General features: G+C 30.8%; 1 protein-coding gene across 6 annotated transcripts in view; it reads right to left on the bottom strand.

The window, feature by feature from the left end:
* Positions 1–12038, bottom strand: part of LOC130891328 (inactive dipeptidyl peptidase 10) — a 216903-nt gene that overhangs the window by 28884 nt on the left and 175981 nt on the right. For all 6 annotated transcript variants that reach the window (XM_057795975.1, XM_057795974.1, XM_057795977.1 and 3 more), the window contains one exon: positions 2538–2751. In XM_057795975.1, the coding sequence (XP_057651958.1) occupies positions 2538–2751 (214 nt within the window). The remainder of the gene's footprint in view (positions 1–2537; positions 2752–12038) is intronic.

The following is a 12038-nucleotide window of genomic DNA, read 5'->3' as shown; positions in this document are numbered from 1 at the left end:
CCTGTATTTTATAACCTAGATGATCTTACTGATGTGTAGGGAAAGACCAGCTTTTATCTAGGACGATCCCTATTGACCTAATTTATCAAAGATTGCTGAAGGGTTGAACTATCAAGAAAGAGGATTTTGATAGGAACGTTAGGATTCTGTTTTTGAAGCTTGTTTGATGAATTGCTAATTTTAAACATAAGTTGGGTTTTTATATTTTAGATATGAAATTTTCAAGAATCGAGTTCTGCTTAATACATTGAAAATTGATTGAAATTTTATTAAAAAAGTGTTTTTATATTAATAAAATTCATTAGCATTGAGAAATATAACAAGAAGTATGGAAAGAAAGGGAAATAACATATTTTTGCCAAACGCAAAAGCTTGCAAATCAATTAGTGCAGGCATTCAAGCTCAAAATGGTTAGGTTAGGTTAGGAATATAAAAAAAAATAACTTAAAACGATTTAAAACATTGTAATTTCATTTTTACTGTGAAAAATCCATAGCATTTTAATTAAATTGAATTAGTTATTAATTTTTCTTAATGTTAAGTACTTAAAGTTTTTTGTCTCTACTTGAAGTAATTTTTAATTGTCTATACCCTGTAAACTCTACAGAACCACCTCTTTGATAAAAAATAGAAAATTAATTGACTGTTAATGTTTTGATTTTGAATTCTTTCGGTATTCAAGTGTATTTCCCAAATGATTTTTATTCTCTACACCCTGACACTCCTTAAGAACCACCCCTTTACCAAGATTATAAGTATATCAACTCTTGGTATTCTCAAATGTGCCTATAGGCAACTTAGCATCAACAGCAAAAGTCCGTGCGCCAAAATTTGAAACTTTTTCATATGCTATAATTAAAAAAAAAATTCAATTTCTTATTTTTTATGTAACTCCATCAATTTTGAAGTTATCACGTCCTACAAAAAACATTTTAAAAGTAATTTTCAGGGCTACAAGCCTATGTATGTTAGAAGGGCTTGAAACTTTTATTAATAAAGGGTCAAAGGGCTGTGGATAAGCAATCCTCGCAGTATAGTGACTCCGTCAATTTTGATGCTATAAAAAAAATAAAAAAAGCAAAATAATCGTCATAAAAAATACTTTTATATGACTGTTTATTTGTTGTTTTATCTCGTATATTTACGGAGCAAAATATTTTTATTGAAAATTATGCATTTCTAATCAGCCAAACTCGCCAAACTCTCAGATGTCGTAAATAACATCCAAATAAAGTATTTGGTACAAGGAATAAGTTTAATTTCGATTTTCAATGAAATGGCATTAGTTTTAGTGCATTTTTTTAGCTTTAACTATTCTACATCATATCTCACTAAAATTTCAGTCGAAACGACTTTTATCAATGATCGTTTGATAGGTCTTTTTAAGATCTTTAAAAAGTATTCTATGACTTATTGTTGAAAAATGTACCCTTTTCCCGTTATTGGAGGTTAAATGCTCAATTGCTATAACTTCCTTTAGGTTAGGTTGTTTTTTTATAAGCTTCATTTTTGTTCATTACACTTTTTTTGATAAAATGCATCATTACAAAGTTATACGTGAAAAATGCGGTTTTTTTGACGAAAAATCGAATCTTTCAAAATTTCAAATAAATCGGTGCTGCATTAAAGAATTCCGTTCTATGGCGAAATCCTCTTATAGGAAAAAAATTGTATCACATGGTAACGCGATGTTTTTATCTGTACGAAAATATTTCATAATGCATGAATCATTTTTATATTTTATTATACAAAACTATTTGTATCAGTTATTTTTTAACAATTTTGGAAAGTTATTCCTGGTAGAACGTTTCGCTCCAAGACATTATCGGTAATTGAAATATAAGCGCAAGTTGAGATTGATGAGGAAACTAACGAGATTGGACAGCATTGTTGTATTTAGTTTGTAGTGACGCTGGGGGCTGAATTGATTCTATTATCTTTTTTTAATTTTATTTTGTTAGCCATATAGTTATTGGTAGATGAATCAGCAATGTTGCTGGATTTCCAACGCTCATGGCGTTTTAGAATTGAAAAATATGCTTCTGCTACTTTTACCAAATTTATTTATTCCTACACTGTTTAGTGTGTTTTGGGATTTGGTAATTAAAAGCATGTCTGAAACGTACACGGTTGAAGTTTTGCATTTTTTTGTTGATTTGGTAGAATTTTGTTTTTTCAATTATTTCATTAAAAGTATCAAAATGAAATCTGTCTTGTAATCTCTTTCTAATGTTCGAAGTTCATCATAACAACATATCCCTGTAAGGGCAACAGCTGAAGCAGCCATCCAAAAGATTTTTTAAACATATCTTTATAAGCAAATACATTTCATCAGGAGCATATTCTAGAAATCGTTGAGTTGCTTCAGGAGTTGAGTTTTTGGACATATTTTTGTAATTTATGGAAAGATAAACGAGAAATTATTTCTTAATATAATGCTGTTAATTTTTCACTACGATGAAAAAACATTTTATAACATCCGAAGAAATTATTTGAATGCATTTATTCATTACTTTTATACATTTGATAATTATTACCTGATATCCAAGTTCCATTGAATTTGGCAGGTGGTGGTAGCTTGAGGAAGATATCCTCAAGTGATGGTTTGATACCCTTTGTCCTAGGTCCTTCTTCAGGAGGTGAGACTAATACTATACTGAAGACAATTAGGCCTAATACAGCGACAATGACTAGTAAGGCGATAAATATTCCCCTCCAGTTTCTCTCGTTCGGGGAACTGACTACAAGCTCCTGAAACAAAACCATTTGATTAATGTGTTTAAAATGAAAGGGTAACTCATTGAAATCAATAAAATATAAATCATGTCATCCTAACGAGCTTCTAATAAAACACCGTGACATTATGGGTACAAAAACACGTGTATTTGTTTGGTGACACTTTGAGAATATTAATTGATGAATCTTTGTTCCTAAATAATATCAAAGTTAACCATGTCATTGCCTGAGCTTTGCTTATATCAAAAAGCGAGAGTCTATATAATATTAGATGGACTGAAAAGTTTGTAAATCGTAAAATGAGACACATAAAGCGCTACTGGTAACAAATCCATACGATTTTTATTTAACTCTAACATTTGTGAGTTGTAGCATTTTGAGTGAAGGCATTTCTTGAATTAATGCTTCTCTTGATAGATTTATTCGGATGTTTCCACCAAGAAAATCAACCGTTGAGAAGTGATTTGATGAGTTTAAACCAGGCGAAAAGTCCACGAAATAGTTCCGAATATAGTGAAGCTGATTGAGAGAGATGGGATCCTCAAGATTCGAAAGGAACGTGTTGGACATGGACTTAAGTATGCGTAAGCTTTGTTCAAAGTGCCTCGCGAGCTCATAATCGGCTAAAAACAAAGAATTGATGATTCTGAGCAGGATTTGGAGGTGGATATGTGACATTAGATGGAACGTGGCTCTATAATTTCACACCGAAGTCCAATCAAGGGAGTAGACTGGAGTCAATGAACCGACTCCGATCGCAAAAGTAAAAAACTATAAACAACAACAATGTAGTATCGGTATTGGAGAGTTGAAAGATGAAATCGCAAAAAAAAGTGGAAAAGAAAGTACTGGTTCATCAAAACAATACACCTTGTCACAAATCAATGAAAACGATGGCGAACCTGCATGTATGTGGCTTGGAATTGTTTCCACATGTATCGTTTTCCCCTGATCCAGCTCCCAGCGATTTTTTTCTGTTCTCAGATCTCAAGAGGATGCTCGCTTGCCCGGAAGTTTTTTTTGCTTTACTAGGCCACATGTTAATTAACATAATAACCATAATTTGTAATTTATTTCAAGGTAATACCCAAGGTAATATTGACACATATCGGATTCGTCATAGTGTTTTGCAAACATATCTAAACCATGAGATTGCTGAACATTTATTCACATATAAACAGGGTTAAACACGTGTTTCTTCATCATTCAAATCATTGCGTTTGGAGAATATCGTAAAAAAATGAAGCCGTTTATGAATCACTTCACTAACTGAATTTGAGACGAAAACAAAAAAAATATTATTGTTCTTTAAATATGAGAGAATAAGAGTCTTGAAACATATAGGAAGAGAGGTAACTTTTCGCAGAAAAGGATGGAGAGGGTATTTGAAGAAATTCTCTTTTCATTTGATTAGCTCACGAATGAAATTAACTCACATTTGATAATAGGTAAAATAATTGAGAAAACGGAAATTACATAGAGAATATTACGTAGAGAATATTATACGGAAGCTAGTAAGACTTTAATTTATATAAACCTCTAATCAAAAATATAAAAAAGTCTTTCGGTGTCAGGAAAAGTAATCAAATATAATGAGAGAATTTACAGATTGGGTGTTTAATAATTAGGAAGTAAATATGAAATACAATTATGAGATAATCGAGAATCTTTTTATATTATCAATATGATTCATAAGAATAGATGGTCCAGATCATGTATTTCAAAAAAAATACATGATAAAATGGTAAAAAACAAAAAAAAACATATTTACAGTTGATTAAATTAGTTAATTTCAATTCCATTCCAAAATGCAAAATTATTTTAGGAAAAAAAATAAGGTTCCCAACGAATTTTCACAATGATACATGTTTGGAAAGTTTACAGTTCCCTCTTTTTTTTAACATAAGCGCCGTTTTGATTAATGTATTTGGAAGGGATGGTAATCACAGGGGGCTGCTTCCACACCTTGCCGTTTGTTGTCATCCGTCATGATTTTCGGGAAGCCCGAACTTTGGCATATCATACGTATTTTCTCTCTGAAGGCAGGACTTGGCTGACACCAAGTATCATCTTCCACTTCCGTACTCATTTCATCCGAAAACGATAGTCGTCCAGAATGTTGATCATCATGGACGTCTGTACGTCAGTCACAAAGGCAAATCCTTTTTTACGGAAAATTAGACATTTCTAGGAAAGAATATCCTAGAATGTGGGGTTAATGTATATAAAACAACGGTCTGGAATGAATATATTATTAGTGTGAGGTTTCTGTGAAGGATGCTTTCGGATATTACTGACGATCGACGGCATATTAGGACTAGAACTTTATTTAGACAGAGTAGCATATCAATCTCATTTGTACACCGAACTATTACATTAAATTTACTCGTTATTTATGTATCTTAAAACTAGCAGTATCTATAACTAAGTAGTTTAACTAATATAAAGTTTATCTCAATTTTCACCCTGTATATATTTCTACAAACATTCCTTGGAGAAATCCAATGCGAATTATTATTTAAAAGTATCTTTTCTTCACATAAAATCGTTGAAATAACGACTATCTTTTTTCAGTTATTCCATATATTCATTTCAAAATTCCTATGCAACGAATTTTCAGCTCGTTTCGTAATTTTCAGCCCAATTAATTTCCCATAAATATACATTGTTATTATACTTAATTCATAACTCAAAATATATTTGTTTTATTTTCAAAGGTATTCTGTATATTTTTACCTTTATATTCCATATAATTTTTCAAGGGATATATTTTACAGAAAATTTAAAAATCTAATTCAAATAAAATTTGGGTATCCTGAATTTTGTAGTGAAAAAAATGGATCATAACATATTTTCATACAAGATATTGATTTTGGAGTTATTTTGTCAAAATCATCATAGTTAAGAATGAGAAAAAAAATTTTTTTATTAAAAATTAATCATTATACAAGAATTATCATCACCCAATAACATGAAATTCAAAATTTTCTCGAAATCATGAGAAATTTACTATTTTTCAGTCGACGAAAAGCAAAATTTTTAGGTTTCTTATTTTGTTTAACTATCTCATTGGAGTCCAATGGTGAAACTGATTCTACCGTTGAATTCCTCATCCTCGAAAACGCCTTATCCTTGATTTTCAGTCAAATCGTTCCTTAATTTCCAAATGATCCTCGTACATGGAATGCAGTTTTCGTAAAGTTTCAAAAAGTCCCCATTACACCGAATTTTTCATAATTAAATGTGTGAATTTCTTATTTTGAGAACAATAAAAGTGATTTTGTGTGAAAACCAATGAGATTCTAATAATTTGGTTCCAGAACTATAGAATAATAAATATCCTTGTACAAATTTCTCGAATGAATATTACATTTTATTATGGAATTTGAAAATATTCTTAATACAATAGTTTCTAGCGGTTTGATTCACATTTCGTTTCGTGCGAATTTTGACATCACTTTCACTTATTTTGTGAAGTAAAAAGTCGTTGCTCTTGCGAAATAACCACAAGTAGAATTAATCGAAGTAATTTTATGGTTTAAAACAATCCTAACGAGCGTAATATGTGTAGAATAAAGCAAAAAATACGAAAAAAACCAATAATATCTACAGTAAATAGAATTCCAATGGTGTCCGGCAACTTTTATAGAAGTTATATAATTGAAAAAGTTAAGTTGGAATTTCTATAAAAATGAATAAACTATTCTTCAAAAGAGACCAATCTGGATATGGGTGATTCCGTTCTAACTGTGATATTCAATGTCCTGTATTGTTTTTTTGTACTAGTCATTAATTAATAATCAATTAATAAAAATTTTGTGTTAATTGAATAATTCTTAAGATATTTAAACATTATTTTTATACAATATAACTTGCCACTTAAAGAAAACTTATACTACATCACTTGAATGTCAGTACCGTGTCATGTCCATTCCTAGAATTTACCGATAAATTATTAATTTTTTTTGTCGTAACAAATGATTTAAACTAATTACCTTATAAATTCTAATGTTTATGATCAAACTGAGGAAAATTGATGCACTTGTTGTTTAATATCTTAAGTTACCATGTCAGTACCGTGGATAAATGAGTCAGTACCGTGGAACTCAAAATCCGACATTTGTGTCTTGCTCGTGATACTTTGAAGTTGTAGTAAATTCCTCTTAGAGTTTTATTTTTACAGTAAAATAGATGAATAATATGCATAAAAAAGTTAGAAAAGTTAAATTTTAAAATCTTGAAATTTTGAATACAAAAAATCACAGTTAGAACGGAATCACCCATATATTGTTGAAAGATACTCGTATATGAATTTAACATACTGGAATGAAAAACAAGACAAAATGTTCTTAAAATCAGAGGCATAACTCTCACAAAATGGTCAAATGACGTGAGGAAAACTAGAAACAATTGATCGAGATTAAAAATGGTCAAATAATTAGCAGAAAACAAACGTTTTATTAAATGCTCTAAAGACATAAAAAAGCCTTATATTTTGTAATTTGTTAAGTGTTATCAATTTTATCTCTTTCAAAAGAATCATGATTGAAGTGCTCCAAGTTAATAAGACAAACTCGCTTAATGCAATCCTCAGGCAATTTTACTGGAAGTATAAATTTGAGAAACCGAATTCCAATACTCCGTCTTTTTCTTGTCTCATTGATTCTAAATTAATGATTCTCCAGGGCGGTATGAATATTACGTCGCAGTAAGTTTGAAAGAAAAAAAATGTGAAAAATCAAATTTCCTGAATTAAGTATCTCAAATTTTAGATCTATGACTATAAAACTAGTTTTGAAAACTCAAATACAAGGATGACTATTATCTATCTGGCAGAATTTGGAGAACTATGGTTTATTATATATACTTGTCATAGTACAGGCCCTTGAAGCCCATGACTTAATTCTTTTATTATAGGTCTTCAACTTTTTTACAATTATTTACAATTCTACCGCTCTGATATCTTCTAACATTGCATCTAGCTATTTTTTCCTCGACTTCCCCTTCTTCAATTATCCTTTTTGCATGTCTATTTTACTATGCTCCAATCATTTCACTCTTTGAGCTACTACGAAACTTCAATAAAGTCCTTTCTTTGTTCTTATTCCCTCAATACATTTTTCTCAACACCTTCCCTTACCATATAACCAGTTTTGTTTTTTCCGCCTTTGTTTCACTCCAGTATGTTACTGCCGGTTCTTTTATTGTTTGCTTCATAATATTTCATCATCGAATCAACAAGTTTCTGCACTAAGATTATGAAAAAATCATTTATTCTTTTTTATCACTACAAATCAGAAAATCAAGGGAAATTAGGCTGTTTTGGTTATTTTTCAAAAATACATGACACAAGATGGATAAAATCAGCAGGAATTGGGTTTAAACAGAACGAATATTTTCTTAGTAACAGACGACACTATCGAACATTTGACATACAATATAGCTAGTGATAGTGACATGACACATGGCAGCTGACAGCTGACTTTAGTGACATACGAGAAATGCTAGTCACTATTACTACTTCCGCTATAGATCGTATAGCAATTCTACTTCAATTTTCCTAGAGTTTTTTTTGTAGTTTGTAACGAGCGAGTGTTCGCTGAGGATTAGACTTGGAGAATACTCTTAAAGCTGGAAGTGCAATTCATTCTATTTGCTCGTGATGTACATCGGTTTGTTATACGGTCTTAATAGAAAGAAATTTTCCTCTTTCGCATCCGATAGCATTGGTTCTTAGTTACTGCAGCTTTCAATAGCTGCTGTCCATACAGCTAACGATCTCTTTGATTTCAGTAATGTATACATTTTTTAACATCCAATTACATATCGTGGAAAAAAATTTGTTCATGCCACTGAAACATTCTGATTTATCAATGAATTTATCGAATTGTTGTCGTTGAGCTATTAAGGTATTAATTTGAAGCAAAGCTTTCTCATTGAAACATCTTGAGTTGACTCAGTTTTTCATCATTAACAGTCCTCAATAAGTATACTAAACTTGATTTAACCATTTTTTAAATCCCAAATGAAGCGTTCTAGACTAAATCAAATGTACGTATTATTGAAAACATTTGAAAAGAATACTTCGATGTTTCCAAATACGTCCGTCTTTTTGTCACAGTAGATTAAATTAGGGTAATTATTATACTTCTGTCGAAATAATGAGGGATCTTTCGGGAAACGTCCTTCCCTAGAAAGCAAAAGCAGTTTTAATGATTTGGTTCCTTTTGGTTATTTATGTTTCCAAACTTGGAGAAACCATTCCAAACAGATGACGACAGGTACAAACTTTCAAAAGATTATTTTTTTAATGGATTGAGAAAGTTTGGAAACATTAGAACAGGGGTCGAAGAAGTTTTTTTAAATAGAATGTTTTTTTACTGTAACGTAATTTTTTCATTTAAAAGTTATTCTACCTTTAAACGTTCCTCGTGAATATTCAGAAAAGCTGTACAATTTTTTTGTTTTGTGGATATCAAATCTATTATTGGAAACGGAAAAAAGCTGTCGTTTAGAGAGAATAAAATATGAACAAGATAAATAAATTTAATTAACCGTATCGACATGAATAAATCAGTCAAATATAAATTTCAATTTTAATTTAATTGCTCGGTCGCAGTTATTATGTTCCAGACGTTGAACAGGAGACCGTATTACAAAGTCAGGATATCATCAAAAGTGTGTCAACAAATTTTGAGCAGTTGGGAGCGAGAAGTTTTTATTGGCGTTCGTCGTACAAGAATTCAATAAGGAGACGAAGTTAAATTCATAATTGAGCAATTTCGACGTCATATATGAAAAATTTATTCACGTTTCCACAATGTAAAAGAAACAATAAGCAAAAAATCTTCCTAGAGTTTAAATGAAAAGTATGAGATTCTAAAAACTAAAAAATGATATAAAAATGGAAAACATACAATTTTTTCTGTTGTAGCTGAGTAATGAATAAATGATATGAAAAATGAACGTTGATAGTGAAAAGTTTCAGTCGTAGAGAAAGACAAAAACAATGAAATTAATAGAGGAGTCTCGGCACTGGTTGTATAAAAAAAGACCATCTACCTTTGTATTAAGTCAAGGGCTGTATAAACAACTATTAGAAGACCCTTTTGTCTTATTAATTCAGTTGCAAACAAAGTTACAAAATGTAAACACAGTACAATGAATTGGAAATTAGTGTTAATGATGCCATAGTGTAGTGATAAATGATCTTCCGTTTCTCTTTACTTCGATCTTGCACTATGGAAAAACTTTGTAAGTGCTCTATAGTTAGAGGGCGAGAACACCAAGTATTTCTTTAGATAAGTGACTCTAAATTAAAGGACACAAATAATTGAAAATCATATTTAAGAGCTCGACCATATGGAATATGTAATCTTTAAGTAACGTTAACACTCATGATAATTTTTTAGTTTCCACAATAAATACGGAAAAAATATATTGAATGTCAAAAAATAATCTAACTGCAATGAATTTGCACATTAGGGTGATGCTTTATAAAAATTCAGATAAAACCTTCAAATCCCATAACTTAAGCCCTTTCTCCGTGCTTATATTCCCTCACATTTATTTTTTAGAACATAGCGGGTGCTCTTGTTTTTTTTTCTTTGATACTTATATCAGTGATTCAATCAGTAGGAAACCTTACAATTGAAACAAACATCGAAAATAATGATGCTATAAGTAAAAAATTTCTATTTTCTTATGGGAAGAAATATATGAGATTGTCTTTGTATTTTTTATGGTAATAAATTTTCTGTTATCGTCTTATCAATATAATGAATGATCCGGAAAGAGACTATGATTGATTTATATATCAAAATCTTGATTTGGAATATTTTCAATGCGATCAGATCTATGGGATTTTATTGATATTCACATTCACATTTATCTCTGAAGCTACTCTACAGTGGAAAATAGTTAAATATGTCCGTTTTTGTTCTAAAAAGGATGAAAACATCTTGAAAAAGATAGGGAAACCTCTTTAAATGTAGTAAAAATCAACTCTTTTTTACAGAAATAGATTTTCTTGTGCATATAATCAATCATTGAATGATCCGGGCACGATTCGGAATATATCAAATATACCAAAATCTTCAAATTTTGTACGAGTGTTTCTACTCAAGTTTTAAGACAGAAAAATAAAAAAAAATATTTATAATTGGATATGGCTTTATTGTTTCCCAAAATATTCTCCATTAAGATTGTCGAAGTAGTTTTTCCATTCCGATTGCGGTACCTCCAAAACATGTGATTGCAAGGTATCAACCACTTCTCCAGGTATAGAAAATCATTGGCCACGCAATTTATTTTGATCTGTAAAAATAAGAAGAAATCATTGGGTGTTTAGCAGGTACTGTACGGCGGATAACTCATTAACTCGATTGTAATTGAATTTATTCAACATTTCTGTGCACCAATCCACACGACTTTTTATTTGAATAATATGCAGTATACAACACGTACAAATCTTTTTATTGACAGCCGATTGCTCATGCAATATTGGATGTATGCGAGTTGAATTCATGTCACATGACGATCTGGCACATCATTGATGTTTTTTGGCAAAACAACCGATTGTGGACGACCTTCATGAAATTTTTCCCGTTCCGAAGTGCGACTACGATTAAATGTACGCGATTTAATTCCATTTTTTGACCAAAATGAATATTTCTAGTATCTGTTAACAATTCAAATAACACTCGTATGACAACAAGTTCTGAATATATTCACCATTTATATCAGTGTTGCCATATCTCAAAACTTAAGTAGCGTCCCTAGTATATTTTATTTGGCACTGGAATCAGATCTGAAACTTTTTTGATATTGACGAGAAAAATGTTCATACTTGTGTCTGCAGCAATTCTATAGTGCAAAATAGTTAATTATGTCCGTTTTTGTACTAAAAAGGATGATAATATTAAATCTTGAAAATATATGGAAACGAATTACTCATCTAAACCCGAAGTTTCCAAACTTTTACTAGTTGATACATTTACACCTTATTACCAACTCGTCAAAAAATCAGATCTAACTATAGAAATTTAAGTACACTCCTTTTGTAGAGCTTCCCTTGGACCCCTTGGGTGCACCTGGACCCTTTGGGAATCACTGATCCAAACTATCCAAATAATGGATCAAAACATATGATCCAGTTATGAAGTGGTTTTAAGCAACAGCCTCTTGGTAATACCTGATTTTTAATTATTATACCGTCACAGATATGCTGGTATCTCCATCAGCAAATATCCAGAATTTAATGGAAGAAACGTCGAGAAAGACGATTTACGGAAGTTGTTTAT

The sequence above is a fragment of the Diorhabda carinulata genome, chromosome 3 (assembly GCF_026250575.1).
Source record: "Diorhabda carinulata isolate Delta chromosome 3, icDioCari1.1, whole genome shotgun sequence".
Classification (NCBI taxonomy): domain Eukaryota; kingdom Metazoa; phylum Arthropoda; class Insecta; order Coleoptera; family Chrysomelidae; genus Diorhabda; species Diorhabda carinulata.
This window is presented reverse-complemented; position numbering and strand designations above follow the sequence as displayed.